This window comes from Notolabrus celidotus, chromosome 15, assembly GCF_009762535.1.
Source record: "Notolabrus celidotus isolate fNotCel1 chromosome 15, fNotCel1.pri, whole genome shotgun sequence".
Classification (NCBI taxonomy): domain Eukaryota; kingdom Metazoa; phylum Chordata; class Actinopteri; order Labriformes; family Labridae; genus Notolabrus; species Notolabrus celidotus.
This window is the reverse complement of record NC_048286.1, coordinates 4,333,242-4,355,843: the sequence shown is the minus strand read 5'-3', so window position 1 is coordinate 4,355,843 and position 22,602 is coordinate 4,333,242. Positions and strand designations below refer to the sequence as shown.

The 22,602-nt window shown below is 41.6% G+C and overlaps 1 protein-coding gene across 2 annotated transcripts in view; it reads right to left on the bottom strand.

Annotated features, from left to right (window-relative positions):
* LOC117826405 (zinc finger E-box-binding homeobox 1-like) overlaps nt 1–22,602 on the bottom strand; it is a 108,305-nt gene that overhangs the window by 16,603 nt on the left and 69,100 nt on the right. For both annotated transcript variants that reach the window (XM_034702425.1, XM_034702424.1), the window contains exon 2: nt 14,091–14,273. In XM_034702425.1, the coding sequence (XP_034558316.1) occupies nt 14,091–14,273 (183 nt within the window). The remainder of the gene's footprint in view (nt 1–14,090; nt 14,274–22,602) is intronic.

Sequence of the window (22,602 nt, the reverse complement as noted above, 5' to 3'; positions counted from 1 at the left end):
CCACAATAACATCACACACATCTGTGATTCACTTGATTTCTCTTTCTTTCATTAGTTTTTATTTGTTCTATCTTTTTTGTATGTGTGTGTACTTTTCAAAAGAAGAAGCTGTGATTCTCTTGATTTAGCAGCTTGTAACAGTAGTCTTCTCTCAGCCTTCAGTGAATGCATCTCTCCCGGTGTTACGGTTTTAAAAGTGACCCTGTAAACTGGAGACCTTCAGCTGAACGTGTCAGTGTTTGTGGAGTTTACACAGCTGTTGAAACACAGAGGGAGTTCCTGGGAATGCAAACTAGTTTAGTTTTTATTAAGATTTCAAAATATCCTCATCAGATATTTAATGATCGTCTAAAGACGTTTATGAGGGATGCATGCGGCTGAGAGTCTCCAGTTAACAGGGTCTCTGTTTAAACCAAAACACCAGCCGATCTCTGCCACAGCTTTTTGAGTTCAAAAGGATTTTAAAGTCGTGTTGAAACGTCTTTGCTACTCGCGCTTATCTCCTCTCACGTGTTGATTCAGTGAATCCATCTGTGATGAAATATAGCACCATCTAAAACAGAGCCAGCTGAGTCTCTTCATGCTAACAGGCTAACTGTTGTGTTGCTCATAATGATACCTGCCTGTCCGTCTGCTTCTATGGTGTCATCTGTGATGAATGGCATTCGTCTTTGTTTTACTGCCCTCTACTGGTCTGGTGGTGTAGTGCATTTACTTTTTTCCTCCATACATCACTGGCCTGATTTACACAATCTACCCGGGACTTCCGCCCGCTGTCGAAACACAGACAACAATGGGGGCACAGGAACCTTTTAGTTCAGGGGAAAGTAGTTCTGTGGGCTAAAAGACCCCGGAACTCTTGGTCGAAATGCACATTAAGTGCTTTCCAATCTCCCGGGAAAAAATCCATTCACCTTCCCCGGTGTCCGCCCCTCCTCTCTTACCTGTCCACGTCACCTGGTGCAAAACTATCAACCTATAAAACTGAGTAACAAAATATGTAATAACACCTAAGGCATCAATGTTAAACCAAAGTTAACCCTAGAATTACCTTAAATGAAATAACAATAAATGAATTGATTCAAGTAAAAATAAAAAATGTAAATAGCTCCAACAAGGAAAAACAGTTCCTCTACTTTCTCTTCAATGCCTCTGATTTCATGTCTCTTCTGGACCTCATGTCTGTTCAAAACCACAGAAGAAGACGTCTCACAGGAGTCACAGGTGGTTTCAGAGACCTCCTCAGGTGCAGGGATACTGAGCAGACTTCAGTGACTGAAAGGACTAACTGTGTTTGCATCTAAAGTAACATGGTGTTTATGTTTCCTGCACTGATATTGATTTATTCTGCGTGTTTGTCCTCTCAAACCCTCGACTTTAAACGTCTCTGAGCATTGTTCTAGCATATATAATAATCTTTGATATTTCAGTGTGAGAGGCCGAGACGCTGCTTCACGTTGTGTGTGTAAAGATGTTGATAAGAACTCCCAGTGAGGTGAAACTGCGGCCAGTGTTACTATAGAGACCAGGCATTTTGAGTGCAGGCAGGACGGGTGCCAAAGACCACGCCTCTTCCTGCTGAGCCGTGTCAGGGACAGGTGCAGCTGTGTGTGTGTGTGTGTGTGTGTGTGTGTGTGTGTGTGTGTGTGTGTGTGTGTGTGTGTGTGTGTGTGTGAGTGTGAGTGTGTGTAAGGACCAGGCCGAGCCCTGTTAAGCCTCACTTTAAACACTGAGATCTCTGCTTCCCATGATCTCATCCCAAAGCTTTCCAAATCTCTCCTTTCTCCTCAGAGACGCACTCCTCCACCTTTCATCCCTCTCTCTGTTCTTCACTCTTCCTCTCTTTTCCCCCCCTTCTTTTTTGTGTTTCTCTCCCCCCCCCCCCCCCCCCTCTCTCTCTCTCCCTCTCTCTCTCTCTCTCTCTCTCTCTCTCTCTCTCTCTCTCTCTCTCTTACAGTTTCTCTTGGAGTCGGTCAGCACTAACAGTGTGTTTTCAGCGTCAGTGAGTGAGCATGGTAGAGCCTGCCAGTTTCTGTAGGTGAGCATGAGAAAAGAGGGAAGTAGACATGAACAAAGTGTATGTGCTCATTATGAGAATGATAAATGAACAGATGGAGGGATTTAAATAGACAGAGTGTGTCACAGACATTAAACAGCTATTCTCATCTTTGTCTCTGTGGGCACCAAGTTTAAACAGAAAGAAGACACCTGAAGAAAAACTTTCAGTCCCCTCTTTTAGACAACTTTCTGTCCACTTATCTCCCTGTATGAGCTCTTTTTATTTACTCAATAATAATAATAATAATAAAATTATTAATAATAATAATAATAATAATAATACAATTATAATAATAATAAATAATACAATTATAATAATAATAAAAATAATCATGATGATGATAAATAATAATGATAATGATAATCATAAAGATGAATAAGATTCATTATAATAATAATAATGATAATACTGAAAATAAATGTTATTATTTTAGTTACTCTGATAATATAAAAAAATAAATTATGATGATAATAAATAGTAAAAGTAATAATAATAACAATAATAAAAATATAGATGATCATAATAATAAATAACAATAATACATAATGATAATAATCCTAATGATAAATAATGCAAATCATAATAATAACAAGAATACAAACTATTCTATTTACTCCGCAATTAATATTGTTATATCAGATATAATAAAATCATAAGTAATGATGATAAAAAATAATAAGAATATAAATAAGAATTATAATGATTTATTATAAATAATAGTAGTAATAATTATAATAGTAATAATAACAATCATAATAATTAATGATGGTGATAAATAGTAATAATAATAAGAAGAAGAACAAGAAGAAGAAAGATGATCATAATAATTAATAATAATGATAATAATTATAATACATTATAATAATAATAATTAGCAATTGTATTTACTCTGAGATAATACAAATAAAATAATAATAATGCATATTAAATAAATGTATTAATAAGAATAATGTTAACCATAATATACATTATAATAGTAATAATAATGCTAACTTTATTTATTGTATTTACTCTGATGATGATACTACTACTACAACTACTACTACTACTACTACTTATAATAGTAATAATAAAAATAAAAATAATAATAATAATAATAATTATGATAATTGTCACTACATCTTGGTTAGCCTTTATTTTTGTTTACATGTGTTGTTTTGTACCTGAAGGCTCAGACGGGTTCAATTACAGGTGGGAAATTCCAACCTCAGCCACTGACTGGAAGGCAGATTAAGACTCTCCTGAATAATCTGTCTGTGTCGCTCACAGTGTTTAAAGTGACTGTGGGAACTTAGTTTCATCAAACATGAGAAACATTGAACGTCGTCCTGAAGTCCTCTCACGCTCCAGCAGAGACAGTTTTGTTGTTATCTGTTCAAAATAACCCTAAAAACAGAGACAGTCGTTTGTTTGGGTTTTGTAAAGACGTATTTTAACTTCTTCCTCTACCCCCTCCTTTGTCGTCTTTTTATTTCTCCCTCCACCTCGCTGCTTAACCCTTTCTACCCCTCCTCACTGTGTCTCCATTTTCTCTTGTTCATTTTTACCACCATCTTTCTTTCCACTTTCAACTCCCCCCTTACCTTTCTTCCCCCTGCTCCTTTACCTCCCTCCTGTGTTTCTCTTGAGCTCCCTCCATCCCTCCTCCTCCTCCTCGCTGATACACCTCTCTGCATATTTTCCCACCACACTCTACAATTACACTTAATGCCTCACCAAAAGCCACGCAGTAACGACCCTGCAACAAGACACATGTGGAATATCAGAGTGGAATGAAAACAGGAAATCATGTGGTGCAAACACACACTTGATGAGGCACACACACCAGCGGAGCTACACACACATGCGCTTCCTTGAAAGACTCTAAACACACTCGTGCACAGAGCACTGCACTTGTGTACCTTGCCAGAACCTGTCAGTGCGAGTCCGTGGTGAATTTATAAGGCAGGATGGATTGGAGCTGCAGTGCGGCCCAGACTGCAGGGGGAGTAACACACACTAATCTCTCACCAGAGGAGCGATTCAACACCAGCTGCTCCCCCGCTCTCTCCTCAGACAGCCAGGAAAGAAAGGAGTCAGACGATCCAAACATATCACAGAGCGCCTCTGACAGGGTCTCACTGTGGCGCTGCAGGGCGCCAACTTCTCATGACTTCTCCATCACTTCCCTCCAACACACAAGGAGATACATCTACAACTTTAGACGATACTACTTCCTGGTTTGAACAACAGGTAACAGAACTAATCAGACTCCCCGTCCACACTCAACCTTCAGTGAGCCTTTAAGCAGAACTGTTTCATCGGTTTGAATATGAGCAAGAGATGATTCCAGTGGCACTAATGAGGACATCTTACATATTCGCACACTCTGAATGGTCACATAAAAGGGCAGATTAGGTCCCTTTAGGTCTCACAGCTCTGCACCAGCAGGGATTTAAGCACAAGCACTTCTCCTCCTGATGATACTTGCATGAAGCTGCTTTATGGACATCAAATCTTTGCATTACACCACTCAGCCTCTAGGGGGCAGAAATTGTCAGAGCAGCCGGATGACGCTGACTTGGCAGTTCCGATTTTTGGGCCTGACTTCAGGTTAAAAAGTAAGCACAGTTAAGGACGAACCGATACCAATTTTGATACCATGGTCTCAGCAGATGTGTGTCTAACATGAGTCTGGTCCTGCTGGAGGTTTCTGCCTGTTAAAGGAAGTTTGTCCTTGCAAGGTTTCTCTCTATATTTACAGTTCCTTTTGAATTATCTATTAATGATGTCCCATTACAGTTACTAACCGTAGACCTTTCTAGAGTCCTTGTGCTCCCTTGTCTCGTATCAATCAATCAATCAATCAATCTTTATTTGTATAGCGCCAAATCACAACAAACGTTATCTCAAGACGCTTTTACAAACAGAGCAGGTCTAGACCACTCTATGTCAAATTATGAACAGAGACCCAACACCAAGACAGGGTAAGACTCAGTCTGACCCCACCTTAATCCACCATGAGCACTGCTCCTCGCAGCATTTAGCTAGTTACAGCGGTGAGGAAAACTTCCTTTTAACAGGCAGAAACCTCAAGCAGAGCCAGACTCATGTTAGACAGCCATCTGCCTCGACCAAGTTGGGTCGAGGGATTGAAGAGAATAAGAGATATCTTGGTGTTAGATCACTCAGCCTGCAGGGGCCGAAACTGTAAAAGCAGCCTGATGACACTGACTTAGCATTGCACAGTTAGAGATGGGCCAGTACCAGTTCTGATAACACGGTGTGTCTAACATGAGTCTGGTCCTGCTGGAGGTTTCTGCCATAGACTGTATAAAAAATGGACGTAGTATCCGTGACGTCACCAATTGGAAATGAGGAAATCAACCAGGCGTAGTGTGACGTAAATGGGCAGAGTTTGAGCCTCCTAGCCAATAGCTATGTGTTCCCGACCGGGAGTCAAGTCAGTCATGTCCTTATTTGGGCAAAAACTCGTAATCTTAATATCTTCTGAACCGTCACGTTACAAAAAATTCACCCCCCTTACAGTGTTTGCCGATAGAGAGATAAGCTACGAAGAGTCAAGCTTTATTTTGAACAAGGCTGTAAACATGTTTATTAATGCTGCAAAGATCATCTTCTTTGAATGGGTGTGTATGTGGTTTCTGGTGTTTCTGCAGCCAGCCTCAAGTGGACGCTCGATGAATTGCAGTTCATAACACTTCCGCATGGGCTTCATATTTTGAGACCGGAGGTTGCCGCTTGGTTTCTGTTTGCCCTTGCCACTGTAACTTGCTAAATGCTGCAAAGTGCTCTGCTCATGGTGGATTAAGATGAGATCAGACTGAGTCCTGTCTGTAAGATGGGACTGGATCTTATCCTGTCTTGATGTTGGGTCTTTGTTAATAATAGAACATAGAGTAGGGTGTAGACCTGCTCTGTTTGGAAGGAGTCTTCAGATAAACTTTGTTGTGATTTGGCGCTTTATTAACAAAGATTGTTCCATAGAGGGTTCATATTTATGTTTTCAAATCGGTGCAGATCTTCTGAGCAGATTGGGGGAAGTAAAGTAAATCTTGTCATACCTCACATCACAGGAAAATCTGGCGCGGAACCATCATAATATTGGGAGTTTGCTCACTAATGTCTGAAGGGGGACATTAGGCCTGAATTGGTTGGATTATTGTTGTGTACCCAGCTTAAGATGTGTTCTGATCGGGATAAAGTGCAGATTGAAAACTCTGTCAGAGTAATCGGAGTACCAGGCTTTAAAAGTAAGAGTTTGTTCCACAGAGTTATAGAAGTGATGCTAATGTGAGGCTCAGCAAACATTGTGGGAATAATTAACAGCTCATAAAGTCCAGATATCACTCCAAACACTGAGAAGAGGCTTTTTCACACCTTTTCTTCAGATGGGTTTTTGAACAAGATGAGAGAAGGACACAAAAAAGAAAGAAAAGCAAAGAAGGCGAGAGGAGAGTCAGGTAGAACACAACAAGAGATAAAGAGGGAGAGGGAGAAATAGTGAGTACACAGAGGAGAAAAGAGCGAGCGGAGAGAGGGAGAGAGAGAGAGCGAGCAGCACTCTGCTCACACCATGTAAGGCTTTATTCAGAAACAAAGAAACCAGCCTTGAGAGCAATATCTCCGAGTGTCACATTCTCAGCGTCTCCATGGTGTTAGTGTTTCCTGCTCGGCTGAAACTGACTGCTGTTGTGATGAAGGCAGATGCTTGCGTAGGCTGAGCTGTTTGTGGGGAATCGTGGATCAAAAAGAGCATTGAGACGCGGCGTAAACACAAGCCAATCAAACCGTGCTGCCAGGCCGAGGCTCGGTTTCACCTCGGCTTGTTAAATCTGGTGCTGCTTTTGTTGTTGGGTTTACGTGAACGCTGAGGTGTGTTGTGTTTTTGTTTGGCGCTGATCCTGCAAACTGTCTTACAGTCGGATATCAGGAGGTTCAAACAAAAGAAGACAGTCTCTAAGAGTTTTGTCAAGCTGCTCAGAAGCAAGTTGTGAGTTCTGTCTGCAGTTCCTCCAGCGGATGAAACTTGTGAAACTGTAACGAGCAGAATAAAGATGAACAGAGGCAGGACTGATGAGAGACTCGAGGTCCACTAAGCAGACGTGATGCTTCCTGCAGGGCCAGACCTGCTCTGTCTTCACCTACAAGTGGACGAGGTTACTTAAGATTATCTTTGGGGCTTTTAACGTGTTTGTTTCAAGCGGAAGAATTGAAGCCAATGCAGAAGTGTTAAGAACTGCAGTTCCTCGATCTGTGCTACGAGATGACATCATCACCTGTGCTCCTTTCCATCCAGGTAGTAGATCTTTAGAGCATTATGGCAGCAGACATTAACTAGAGCTACAGCTCCAGCTAAAGGAGGGAGGCTTAACCACAGCTTAGACACATATAATTGGTCATTCTGGTTCCGACTAGCAAGGTTGTCCACCTTGAATCATTAAGCGGACATCCACAACAAAAGAAGAAAGTCTCTAAGAGTTTTGTCAAGCTACTCAGAAGCAAGTTGTGAGTTCTGTCTGGAGTTCGTCCAGTGGATGAAACTTGTGAAACTGTAACGAGCAGAATAAAGATGAACAGAAGCAGGACTGATGAGAGACTCGAGGTCCACTAAGCAGACGTGATGCTTCCTGCGGGGCCAGACCTGCTCTGTCTTCAACTACAAGTGGACAAGGTTACTTAAGATTATCTTTGGGGCTTTTAACGTGTTTGTTTCAAGCGGAAGAATTGAAGCCAATGCAGAAGTGTTAAGAACTGCAGTTCCTCGATCCGTGCTACGAGATGACATCATCACCTGTGCTCCTTTCCATCCAGGTAGTAGATCTTTAGAGCATTATGGCAGCAGACATTAACCAGAGCTACAGCTCCAGCTAAAGGAGGGAGGCTTAACCACAGCTTAGACACATATAATTGGTCATTCTGGTTCCGACTAGCAAGGTTGTCCACCTTGAATCATTAAGTTGACGTCCACAACGTGAGCAACCCTTCTCTGAAACCCCAACAAAGATGGCTTCTCTCTGCTTTATTCTCAGTCAGCTGGTTCAGAGTTGACACATTTACATAAATAACAGGTTGGATTCTGTTGTTTGTGTTTTTAAATCACCAGAAAAGACAGATAAGCTCACATCTTGTGACATGACTCCAGCAGGTGCTACACTGTGTGAATCTTTGAGATTTACAGAGGCGGCCATATTTAGAGCACAGGGTGGATACAGTTAGGACAGACTACACGGTGTCACCAAGCGGCAACCTCCGGTCTCAAAATATAAAGCCCATGCAGGAGTGTTAAAAACTGCAGTACATCAAGCATCCACTTGAGGCGGGCTCCTGAAGTACCGGAAACCACATACACACCCATTCAAAAAAGACGAATGTAGCAGTAAGCGGATGACGTCACGGATACTACATTAAGTATACAGTTTATTATTTGTTCAGAGGATAGGACAGTGGATGGAGTTGGAAGCAGGGAAGAGAGAGAGGACTATTGCCTCTGCTTGTGTGGTGTGTGATTTACTGCCGAGCTAAACTGGCTCCCTCGGGTGTGTAATAACTTTGAATTAAAAAAGAAAAAGTAAAAAAAATACTGAAAATCAAATCTTATGGACCATGGGGAGCAGGTTTTCATAAGTTAAGGGTTTCAGCTCACAAAAATCCATATTGTGCATCCCCAATGATGAAATATTGTAAATTGACGAAAGGGTTTTGTTCTTTAAATTTAAGTAATGTTTACATTTTTAAATAAAATATGGTTTATTTGAGTTTTCAGGCTGCTGGTCAAACATTTAAAGAATATTTAGACACTTAACTTCTGGCTTTGAGCAATTGTGACCCCAATTTTTCAAGATTTTCAGACATTTTATAGACCCAAAAAAACAAAACAGATCTTGAACATAAATGTCAGCTGCTAGATGCATGCCAAAATAGGACGATACAAATATTTATCTCCTCATTAAGATGTTAATGTCTGCAGAAAAGAGCATCAAAAACACTTAAAGAGTGAACACATGTACACTCCTAAACAACACGTGGCAGCTCGAAACAAAAAGTCCTGTCCTAACTTTGTTTCATTTCATCCTAACACTTTTAATCCCTGAGATCTGACAGGAAGGCGGGCAGTGCTTGGGGAAAATCTGAGTCACTGGTGTAGAACAGAGAAGCAGTTTGACTCCAGTCTGAGGACAGAGACGACGGCGAGTGATGAAGAAGCTTAACGGCTGTGTTTTTATCAGACGGAGAAAGAAAGAGAGGGGACGATCTGGAGATGTACTGGTGTTGTCTGCAGATTAACTTTTAGGAGTCTCACAGAGAGTCAGAGAGGAGATGAGAGAGGGGAACATCTGGTTGTTAGTGTGCTGGCGTTCCCCAGGGCCCAGAGGAGGACTGAACTAACTTGATCAAAGAGAGAGCCGGAGGATCGTCACTCCTCCTGTACGCTGTGTCAAAACTGTGATGTTGCAGGTTCATTGCATCGCACATAACAGGTTAAATTAATAATGACTGTCAAGCTGTTTAATCTCTGGTTTTAGGGATGAAAGACTGTCATCCAAAGATCTGGCTCCCTGCATCACCAGTCAAATATCTGTGCTTATTGGTTTTGTGTAATAAATCGCCGCCACACACACCGACAGGATTGTGCAAGTTTATCTGTCAACATGTTACATAGCTTCCATTCCCAAACCCCCACGTTGTGTGTTTTTATTAGGGCTGAACGATTAATCGAATTCAAACCGACATCGTGATGTAATAGAATGCAATTTTCAAATCGCAAAGGCTGCGATTAAAAAAAAAAAAAAAGTTTCATGTACACAGATGCAGCCTTACGTGACATGCATGCAGTAGGTGGCCGTAATGTTCCCTTCAGCTGGTTTGCCGACGGCCAAAAAACTCCAAAGAACGAGACACGTGCAAGCGGGGGATGAAGAAAACAACTTCGGCCACGCTAAGTTTTGATTTGTTGTTTTGTTGTTGACATCTTTAAAAACGGCCTCAGCAGAAGAACCGATCATATTGGGACGTACAAAATAATCAACACGCTGAATATCAACATGTGGAGCAGGCTTATAAATAATCTGCGCAGACGCACACTCAGTGAAGACCCAGACAACATGTGGATTTACTGCAACAGGACAACTGAACAGAATCATATTTCAGACTTAGTGTCCAGTTTTCTGTCTACTCGTTCTTATTGAGAAAAATAAGCATGTTTACGTGGTCAGGTGTCAGCCAGGAGCGCAAATGATAATCAGTCCGGCAGCGGAGAAAAAAAGAGACCTGTCACTCAGCCGCTGGTGAACACTGACAAGACTACAAGTCAAAGGATTCAGTAAGTTTACAACTGTAATTGAAGTAGATAAAAAAATCGTCTTTCATATTAATTCATGCTTCATTTACCTTTATCTGAACATAAGTCTATCCTATGAGAAAGAATAATTTGTGTACAATAAATCTGATATTGTTTATTATAATACAGATTGATTTATTACTTGTGTTTGTTGAAAAATACATAAAGAGGAGCTTGAAAAAATAATCGCATTTTAAATCGCAATCGCAATATTAAAGGTGACATATGCAAAATGGACTTTTTAATGGTTCTCTACCTGGAATATGTTTCCCTGGCATGTCTACAAACCCCCCGAGAATGAAAAAAATCCATTCTGCCCCTGTTCTGATTTCTCCACTTTTCTGTAAATGTGTGTGAAACGAGTCGTTTCAGACTTCCGTGTTTTTGTTACGTAACAACAATATCCGGTCTGTCACGGAGTCAGAGCTCAGAGCTTGTTCAGCCCATAGACTGTATAAAATAATACTGAATCCCTCCCCCGTTTTTCATTACCTGCACAAATGTGTGCTAACAAGGAGCTTAGGAGGGAGGCATGCTAGTTGTAGGCTGTCTTAATAAACACAAAGGTCGGTTTTACTCCCCACGTCTGCAGATTTAAAGATCTAGTGGATGATTTTTATTTATCATGGATAAGTGCTAGCGCTAATTAGCATAGCCACATAGCTACATGTTTGTAGCTGTAGCTGTGTACCAAGACACACGTCGACATACTGATAAATAAAACAACAAGAAACACTAAATCTGTGACCAATCCTTCAGAAAGGTCCTGCTGCAGGTGCCTCTCCGTCAGGATCAGATTCTGGATCAGATTCAGAGGGTTGAAGTAACGTGATCTCTGAGCAGCCGTGTATATTCAGCCAACATGTAAACATTAGATCAACGTGCTGGAGAGCCGAGGCCACATCCACTTCCTGAGGGGGCGTGGTCAGAGAGAAAACAGACTGTTCTGAGGGGGACTGAAGAAGAGGGTTTTTCAGACATGCCAAAATCGGATTTCAAAGTGTTTTTGAGCATAAGTTTTAAAGACATGTTTTGGGAACCGCTTAGACCAATATATATTGATGAAAAAAGCGTGATATGTCACCTTTAAGGAAAATAATCGCAATTAGATTATTTTCCAAAATCGTTCAGCCCTAGTTTTTATCCCCTCGTATTATGTAACAATGCTAACAACAACTTTCTTGCGTATCTGATCCAGATCAGAGACGCAGCCGGAACGCAACGGAGCGGATCCAGTGGAAGTTAACACATTGACTAGAATAGAAACCTATCAGATCCGGTGCTGTGACGGATCGGAGACAGACCGGACACGGATCTGGTGGATTCTGGCTGTAACTATGAAACAGCAAATGCAAGTTTCAACTTCTGCACAAATCTCAACCTTTGTCCTCACTGTGTTTGAATCTTTGTTAGTGAGCACGGTTTGTTCTGCCATTCTACATCAGAGTCAGCTCATGCAACTGAAATGATCGTTCAATTCACAGACAACAGCTCGGGCAGACGTTCCTGTTGTCACTTCTACAAATCTGTGACATCTGTTGCGGTGTGTTGTTCGAGAGGGGTGACAGTAAAGTGACCTTTGATTCTGACCAGCCCGGCACACCTGTGTGGTGATCAGTGTGTTAATAGCAACGTGAAAGTCTCATGCAGCACTTGAAATATTCGAGCAAAGACAAAGCGTTGATGTTTTTGTGTATGGATGATATAAGCGTCTCTTTCTTTGCTTGACTGGATTACACTTTCACTCTGACTCTCACTTCTCCAGCTCTGTAATCTCATCCAAGCATCTCTTCATATTTGCATCGTGCTACATTCTGAGCAGTGAACGGTTGCCTCCGCTGCTGTCACACCAAACAATAAAAGACAAATGGGGAGAAAGCGGCCTGTCACACAAACATCTGACCCAGATACCACGACGTCTCTGCTGTGTTTGGAAGTCTCTCAGCTCTGTTATTCTGTCTGTGTGGAGAAGTTTGAGTCTCCAGAGCTCAGACACTGCAGCAGAAAGACCCTGACTTAACAGAAAAGAAGCACTTATCATGAAGCTGGAGGAAGAGGTGCAGGGATTTCTGGGTAAAGACTTGACCTGGGGCAGATTGCTGTTATTGAAAGGTGTTCGCCTGTTAGCGAGTGTTTGGGATTTACCCAGTTAGTAGGATATGAAACGTCTGCATGGCATCCGGATTACAGATTATTTAAGTCACTATTGAAGTCTTCTTTCCAGACATGCTCTCTCTCCCTCTCTCTCTCTTTTTCTTCCTTTCTTTCTCTCTCTCCCGCTCTGCCTCGCTCTTGATCTGAAAGTGTCACAGCACACTGAGCTGTGATCATGTTCAGCTTACTCAGGCTTCCAGCTCTTACGCTCTCTAACACGGGCAGCAGAATGCTTTGTTTGCTTTCTATCACGCGTTATTCAATTAAGAGCAAAGGACTTAAAGGACTGCTCTGTGTACGCTTCAGCTCGTGTGGCAGCGGTACAGAGTAATACACAGCAGTGAAGAGGAGTCTGATTCTGGGCAGAGTCGCAGGGATAATCGTACCACCTGTTCAAAATCATCCTCCACAACAGAGGCAGCTCATGTCCAGGATGATTGTAAAACCTCCTTCCTTTCTACGCTTCTTAGCAGATTTAACAGAAGACATCACATCACTCCTGTCCTCGCCTCTCTGTGTTTTAGAAGAGATTGTAAGATTTTACTGACCACTTTTAAAGCTCGTCTGGGTCTCGCCTCCAGCTACATTGTGTACACCATACGAGCCATCATCTTAGACCCTGGGGCCTTTCTGGTCGGTCCAAAGTAAAGGCTCAAATCATAAGGGGATCAACTTTCTCTATTTGGGCCCCTCGACTTTGGAAAAACCTCCCAAGTAGATAAGGCTTGCAGAGTAACATCTTTTAAATCGCCTCTTAAAAGTCACTTTAATTGTATTTATTTATTTGTAATTATTTATTTAACTAATTCATTATTTTTTTTTTTTTTTTTTTTTTATTATTTCCTTTTTCATTTATTATTTTAATTTTAATAATCTATCCTTTTCTATTTTCTTTGATGTGATGTTGTCTTCTTAAAACGCCTTTTATTTATTATTTTATTTATAATTTGTTAAACTAATTCCTAACTTTTTAATTGTATTTGATTATTCATTGTTTTATTTTTTCCTTTTTCATTTATTATTTTAAAGTTCTCAATATATCCTTTTTCTATTATCTCCGAAGTGCTGTCGTTGTCTTAAAAAGCTTTTTATTGTCATTTTATGCCTTTTTTTCTTTCTTTTTTCCTTTCTTTTATTTTCTTATTTTTTATTTTTTTATTTCATTTTTTTAATTATTTGAAAAAAAAATATTCTATTCCTTTATTATTTATTCATTTATTTTATTTCTTAATTAAATTTTTAATTTTAATTTTTTTTTTTAAAACTCTATAACAATAATTTATTGATCACTTTATCCTGTTTAACTCACATTTATTCTTTTTAATAATTTTCATCGTTAGAATTTTTGCACTCCTCTGTCTGTTAAAGATTTATTCTGTCCTCCTGAATCCTGCCATGCTTTGTTTATCAAAGCACTTAGTAAACATTTGTTTGTAAAGGTGCTTTATAAATAAAGTTATTATATCACTTTAATGAAATCCTGCCAAGCTTGTAGCTTGAATGAAACCTGACGTTCAGCAGCAGAGGGCGTCTCACCTCCGTTCAGGGCGCCGTTAAGGGGTAATACTGTTGTGATGGCGTCATGGCTGGCGTCCTGCAGCGTGGTCCCCTCAGCGTTGGCGACCTCTGGGTCCTGCAGACTTTCATCTTCCACGATGTGTAGCTTGTCCTCATCATCCGAGTCTGAACTGGCCTCCAAGCCATTGTTGAATTCTGTCACTGTGGAGAGGAGACACAGACATGGAGAGTTATCAAATATGCACTACTTCACCATTCTGATTTCCACTGCTGTGGAGCCAGAAACCTGCTGCTGTAATCAGCGCTGATTAAAATGTGGGATGCAAAATACAGACAACTAACTGCAATTACTGAAAACAAGACGCAAGTGTGCTTAGCATCTGAGCTGCATGCAGAAGAAGCATCTGCAGGAAGGAGTCCAGTGTTACTGTCCCTCATAAGACTCGAGCCCCTCATGCTTAACACAAACAGCCTGTGAGCTCTCTTTAATGAGTCCTACAAGAACACACAGACAGGGAAATAATGCAACACAGGAGATATAGTACAGGTACAGGAGGAGGAAATGTGTTTGAAACGTGTTTTTTGAAGATAGAAATCTGAGCGTGTGAGACTTCAAACTTCAGCTGCAGATTTACTGTCAATGCAGATCAATCATAGCGACTTAAGTTAGACAGATCCACAAGGAGCTTAAGATCAAATTAGACAGAGGAAGACAGTAAGATAAAATGTGATCCATTTTCTTTTCTCTCCTTTTGTTTATGACTAAAACTTATTTTTTAAAAGTGCTTCAACCAGCAAAATCACGCAGAGTTGCAACAATTTTAAAGAAAAAAAGCTTAAAAAGGATCTGCTTTTGAAATACTAAACTGACAAGTAACTTAGAAAAATGACCCTGGTTTCCTCTGTACTGTTTTTACAAATTAAATAATTTAAAGAAATAAGCCTAAAGAAATACATTTCTTAATCTGGCAACTGTTTTCTTCCCTTTGTAACAGAGATAAAAAAAAACCTTTTTTGACAGCCTGTGAGATCATCAGTTTAGATTGGTAGCTATGGTGACATGCCAACATGTTTCATCTAGATTAAAATAATCTTTCATACACACCACAGTTTGATAAGTTCTACTTTATCACAATTTTACATCTGTAGGCGGAGAGAGTTCCTGGTTTCTGTGTGTTACGCACATGACAGTGTGGTTTGAACCACATACGCTGGTCCCGCTGTTTTGAAGCCAATCATCAGTGGGTGTCATATTGTAAATGCTGAACTCAACCTAACTTCGTCCAAGCTAGTTTGGCCTTTAGCCTTTCTGCTAACAGCTACATGGTGCCCGCCTGTCAATCAAGTCAGCCATGCCCCCCCCCCCCCCCCCCCCCGTACAGTGTGTGCTGATGGAGAAATGAGCTAATCAGACCTAAACAGTTTTTTGAACCAGGCTGTAAACATGTTTATTTCTGCTGTAAAGATCGTCTTCTTTGAATGGGTGTGTATGTGGTTTCTGGTGGTTCTGCAGCCAGCCTCTAGTGGACACTGGACGAACTGCAGTTTTTAGCACTTCCTCATGGGCTTCACATTTTGCCTGTCTCTCTTCAGCTGTCCAATCCAGTAAACGCAGAAACGCCCAACTTCATACAAAACTTTGAGAAGCTTTAAGTTTATATCAACTCTGGGGCCCCCTTGTGGACGAGGCAGTCCCTGCTGATTTTGTCCTGCACATGTGTTCTTAGTGTTTCTTGACAAAATATGTGTCATCATAGAAATGTATCACCCATCGAGAATCTTTGCTGCAGATGGCATCGTGCAGGTAATCACGGGGTCTGACCATAAGCAGCAACCTCCGGTCTTAAAATACGAGGCCAATGCGCGAAAAACTGAAGTTCATTGAGGATCTGCTTGAGGCTGGTTCCAGAAGTACCAGAAACCAAATACACACCAATTCAAAGAAGACGATCTTTACAGCAGAAATAAACATGTTTACAGCCTGGTTCAAAAAACGAGTGTAATTTATTTATTGGCACACATTGTATGGGGGGGGGGGTGAATTTTTTCATCAAGCGGCAATTTCAAGTTCAGGTCGGCCTCAAAGCAGTGCTTCAAAAACAGATGGGTGACGTCACGGATACTACGTCCATTTATTATACAGTCTATGGGTCTGAAACGAACTTAAAAGTCCCTTTATTGACAAGGTTTCTCCTCTTGTTGACGGTTTATTTAACTTCTTCAGTTCATAAAGAGAGGTCAGCATTAAATTCAGTCTGTTTCACAACCAGCTGAAAACTCCTCACAGGAGCTTTAATGCCAAAAAGGTGTCACCTCTCATCCACCAGAACAGGTTCAGTTAAATACCCCCACCAAAGTACACCATGTCTCATGTCTTTACTTTCTCTGCCATCACCACTTTGCAAAAACCTAATCTTCATCACATCGATCAGTCTGCGACTCGGGGTACACACACACTTCTTCCTCTCCTCGTACTCGGAGCAGACATGAATGAGGACAAACGGCAGCCACGGGGAGAAATCATCACCAGTACATCAGCCTCAGAAAGCAGATCTATTTCACACACTGCTGCAGTTAGAGAGTGTGTCTGAGGGGTACGGCCTCCTAATGGGAGCTCAGGGTGATGAATGGACCAACAACACGGGTCTGTATGCATTCAGCAGGAGGTGTGTGTGAGTGTGTGTGTGCGTGTGTGTGTGTGTTTAGAACAAAAGTTTGAGGTGATGATGAAGACGTGTAGGTGTTCAGGGATTTAAGTGAAGATGATGCTTTACATATTTAATTGCTTTCTCACTGTCAGCATGTGCGCACTTATGACTGTGTGTGAGCGGTAATGAGTGTGTGTGAGAGAACAAAGTGTGTGTGTGTGTAGAGCAAGAGGGTGTGTGTGGGTCCCTGCAGGGAGCTGTGCATCTTGGTGGAGGTGCTGAAGACGCCTAATGAGGAAGAAAACTTGGGTTGTTTGTTTACAGGTGACAGGTGCACACAACGCACACGCACACAGGCCCCAAACCACAACACAAGCTCTCTCTCTGAGTGTGTGTGTGTGTTTGTAGTGTGTGTGTGTGTGTGTTTGTTTGTGTGTCTTCTCATGAAATTAGAGGCTCTGTCAGGTTGCACTGTTCACCACTTGCTCACACGTACACCTCTGCAGCAGGCACATCCTGCAGACTAGATGACACACACACACCTTCAGTAATCCGCCTCCATCTAGGACACACCCTTAGCACTTCATGCACAAACCCACACATGCACAAACACACACCCACACACAGCCTCTGACGTAACCCTCCAGGAGTGATGCAGTGGTTTCCTGAGACGACTCTGTCACAGCTCCAGACAGACGGGTGGAGCTTGGAATGCTAAACCGAGCGTGTGTGTGTGTGTGTGTGTGTGTGTGTGTGTGTGTGTGTGTGTGTGCTTTGAGACTGAGATCAATGCCCGTCTGGATCGATGAGAGAGGCAGGAGAAGAAAATGAGGAGCACAATATGTTTGCATGGAGATACTCTTGTTTGTTATCTCATCTTAAACAGATGACGGAGAAAACATGAACACCAAGACGTCTTTGTTTTTCATCTTTGAAGAATAGTCTGAGATCAAAGATCGTCTGCGTACAAGAGAACACGGCTCAGTGCCAGAGTATATCTACGGGGTATCTCACTGACAGATAGACGGACGTGTAGAGAAGTGGATGGATGTTAAGTGACTGTATTATTTCTGAGTCTTTAGTAACGATGAATCTTTGTGAAGATGTTTTAGCTGCTTTTAAGACAGACTAAAATTGACACTGATGCTTTTTGATGTCCCAATAATAACTTTCACTTTGCCACATGGTAGGTGTCAGGTGAGCAATTAACAGCTCCCTGCTGAAACCGCTTTCTTACATTTGTCTTTTGCAAAGATTCATATTGGGTGACTGCAAAGCTTCTTCATTTGAAAATAAAACCATAACATTTAAAGACAGGATCAGCAAAGAGATAAAAGATACAACTTTGTCCACAGGGGGCGCCAAAATCCACACACACCTAAAGTTCCTCAGAATTTTCCAGATTAATGTTAGGAAAAATGTCAGAGAACAGTGAAATCACAGACTGTTGAAATAATGGACGTAGTATCCGTGACGTCACCCATCTGTTTCTGAAGCGCTGTTTTTAGGCCAGGCGGCCGCGGCGGCCATATTGCTGCTGATGTGAGTGTGACGTAAAGAGGCATGCTTTGAGCCTCCTAGCTAACAGCTACAGTGTTCCTGCCTGTCAATCAAGTCAGCTGTGTCTCTCATTGGAAGACTTGTAATCTTAATAACCTCAAAATTGCCACGTTATGAAAAAATTCACCCCCTACAGTGTGTGCCGTTTTTTGTACCAGGCTGTAAACATTCTGCTGTAAAGATCGTCTTCTTTGAATTGGTGTGTATGTGGTTTCCTGTACTTCCGGAGCCAGCCTCAAGTGGATTCTCGATGAACTGCAGTTTTTAGCACTTCTGCATTGGACCCATATTTTTAGACCAGCAGCTCCTCTGTTGAATATAAAGACAAGCGGCAACCTCCTGTCTTAGAATGTGAATGTGAAGGTGCTAAAAACTGCAGTTCCTCAAGCGTCCACTAGAGGCTGAATGCAGGAACACAAGAAACCACATACATGCCCATTCACAGCAGAAATAAACATGTTTACAGCCTGGTTCACAAAACACTTTAGGTCTGAATTGCTCATTTCTTGACTGTACGAGGAATGAATCTTTTGATAGCGCAGGGCACAACAAACTTGACTGACAGCTAGCACACTGTAGCTGTTGGCGAGGAGGCTACAGGCCCACGTCTTTACTTCATGCTAGGTCGACAGAAAGTTAGGTTGAGTCAGCATTTACAATATGGCACCCACCGATGACATGCTTCAAAACTCAGCTTCAGGAACGATGGTTGACGTCACAGAGCCTACATCCACAGTCTATGATAGGAACACAGTAGCCTTTTCTCCCCTTGTGCACCATGAGCCCTGACTGCTCATGACACTGTTGCTAGTTCACCTGTTTTCCTCCCTTGGACAACCTTTAGAAAGTACTGACCAATGCAGAATGGGAACACCCAACAAGAGCTGCAGGTTTGGAGATGCTCAGACATTACTCTTGTCAAAGTCACCTCCATCCTTACTCTCACCCATTCTCCCAACACATCAACTTGGGGACAAAATGTCCACTTGCTGCAGAACAAACACTGACAGGTGTCACAGTAAAGAGATAACCAATGTTAATACGCTCATAATGTCAGCCGTCATAATGTTCTGTAATTGCTTCGTTAATATTCTAAAAGTCAGATAAGAAATTGATCCCAACAAATGATTGCAGTCTTACTTTGGTGACTTATTTTACAGAAGCTGCCCTAAACAAAAACACTGGACAATCACTGAAAGCCTGAACCGTCTGGTCTAGTCGCCTTGACTCACTGTAAATGAACTCGATCCTTCGTTCTTCAGGAGACAAAGTTAAATCTTAAAGTAAAACATGAACCGTCCAGAACAGTAACCCCGCTCTGCGTCCTGAGAGAGCTGACTGCAGCAACATTACCCGTCCTTCCTCTCCTCTTTCTTCAGATTCAGTTACAGACTGATCAGGTTAGCAGACGTGAGGATGCTGTGTGTGCTTCAGTGACATTAGATATCAGGGATTCTGGGTAATGAAGTCAGGATTTTAACTCTGAGTACAATTTAGAGAAGCTGGCCTACATTTCAAAGTTTTTAAAGCATCAACTGAAGCTCTGATGGAATCATGATGATCATGAGAAGAACCTGCACACCTGCTCAACGTGGACCAAACAACACTTAGACTCCTGCAGGATGAGCATATCACCAGTGCAAGCTTGATTAATCTGAAAGTCTTAAATTCAGATTTCCTGCCAACTCTCTGACTCTGCTTTCTTTGCTGACTTGGCCAGCCGGCAGTTACTATAACAACAGACAGGTGGCAGCACTGAGCAGGCTTCCAAACTAACTGTATGTAAACATGGACACACACAAGTCTTGCCAGAACTCCATGTGTGTGTTTGGAGAGAGGGGAGGGGGTGTTTGTTAGACAGAGGGTAAAAATCTGTCCACATCATCCGGACAATGTGTGAAGTCAACTGTTAATCCTCCATCTGGTCTGTGAGGAGGAGAGGCCGGCTCAGAGAGGAGGAGGGAAGTCTAGACTCTAACATTCCTCCTTTCCCACCTTTCTCACCGCCCATCTGCTTCATAACGTCCTCTTTCATAATCACTTCACTTTCTGATTGCAGAGAGCACCTGAGTCTTAAATCTGTCCAAAAGCATCCCTTCTTTTTCGGTCTTATTGTTGAGTGAAACTAACTCACTTGGTCTTGCATTTGTGCATTTAATAAAACAACAAACTTCTCAAAACTTGAGTAGAGATCCACAAAAAGCAGCAAAGGAGTAGAAAAGAACAACATCTGGAGGAAATAGCCTCATCTTTAAAAACCAAGCTGTGCATTCTTCATTTTCAAGATACGTTTTAAATCCATTGAATGTGGTAAACATCATCATATGGTGTGATTCAAACAGATTTTCAGTCATAACATATGATGACAACCCATGGGTTAAATGTACTCCTAAAGTGTGGAAAACAATTCTAAAATAATTTAAAGTAGAAGATGACAGTAGTTTTGAAATGATGTGCATATAACTCAGACTTTGCACTTAAAGGTGACATATCATGCTAAATGGACTTTTTAATGGTTCTCTACCTGAAATATGTTTCCCTGGCATGTCTACAAACCCCCCGAGAATGAAAAAAATCCATTCTGCCCCTGTTCTGATTTCTCCACCTTTCTGTACATGTGTGTGAAACGAGCCGTTTCAGACTTCAGTGTTTTTGTTACGTAACAACAATATCCGGTCTGTCACGGAGTCAGAGCTCGGAGCTTGTTCAGCCCATAGACTGTATAAAATAATACTGAATCCCTCCTCCGTTTTTCATTTCCTGCACAAATGTGTGCTAACAAGGAGCTTAGGAGGGAGGCATGCTAGTTGTAGGCTGTCTTAATAAACACAAAGGTCGGTTTTACTCCCCACGTCTGCAGATTTGAAGATCTAGTGGATGATTTTTATTTATCATGGATAAGTGCTAGCGCTAGTTAGCATAGCTACATAGCTACATGTTCATAGCTGTAGCTGTAGCTGTGTACCAAGACACACGTCTACATACTGACAAATAAAACAACAAGAAACACAGAATCTGTGACCAATCCTTCAGAAAGGTCCTGCTGTCTTTCTGGTAGAGGTCGGTTTTACTCCCCACGTCTGCAGATTTGAAGATCTAGTGGATGATTTTTATTTATCATGGATAAGTACTAGCGCTTGTTAGCATAGCCACATAGCTACATGTTCGTAGCTGTGTACCAAGACACACGTCGACATACCGATAAATAAAACAACAAGAAACACTAAATCTGTGACCAATCCTTCAGAAAGGTCCTGCTGCAGGCGCCTCTCCATCAGGATCAGATTCTGGATCAGATTCAGAGGGTTGAAGTAACGTGATCTCTGAGCAGCCGTGTATATTCAGCCAACATGTAAACATTAGATCAACGTGCTGGACAGCCGAGGCACATCCACTTCCTGAGGGGGCGTGGTCAGAGAGAAAACAGAGTGTTCTGAGGACTGCTGAAGAAGAGGGATTTTCAGGCAGACCAAAATCTGATTTCAAAGTGTTCTTTTGAGCATAAACTTTAAAGACATGTTTTGGGGACCTCTTAGACCAATATATATTGATGAGAAAAGCGTGATATGTCACCTTTAATAAATTAGATACTAGATTTAGACAGAAGAAACACAACAGAGAGAGAGAGAGAGAGAGAGAGAGAGAGAGAGAGAGAGAGAGAGAGAGAGAGAGAGAGAGAGAGAGAGAGAGAGAGAGAGAGAGAGAGAGAGAGAGAGAGAGAGAGAGAGAGAGAGAGAGAGAGAGAGAGAGAGAGAGAGAGAGAGAGAGAATCAGAGGATAGAAGTCATAATATCCTGTCTGCCTTCATCTGTAATCCAACCTTTATTTAATCAGGTAGGCTGAGTGAAATTAAAAAATATCTGCAATGAGATCTGAGCGAGGGAGCAGCATCACCGACAAACTAATACCTCAAACCATCAACAAAAGTAAACAGTGATAAAGAATCAAAGTGGACTAAAATCACAAACACAGAGGTCCCCTGTAAAAACTATGATGCTGTAGATCTGTGTCTGATATCACAGCCTGCATAAAGTATCCTCCTTTCACTTTTCAGTCACAGAAAATGAAAATATGGACTTTTACCCAAACAACAACTTTCAGAAATAACAGAATCTGCAGATTAGAGCTAACAGTGTCTTCTCCTGTGTCACTATCAGTTCAGGTTCAGGTTTCTGTATTTGCACCAGTAGGTAGATTTATTTTGCAGCATGATTACAAAACAACCATAACATGAAAGAAACCAAAACAGGATAAAAGACGGTCTCTTCCTATCTGCACTCAGTGAGTCAGCCTGCATCAGGACACGTGACCCTGCAGGGGAA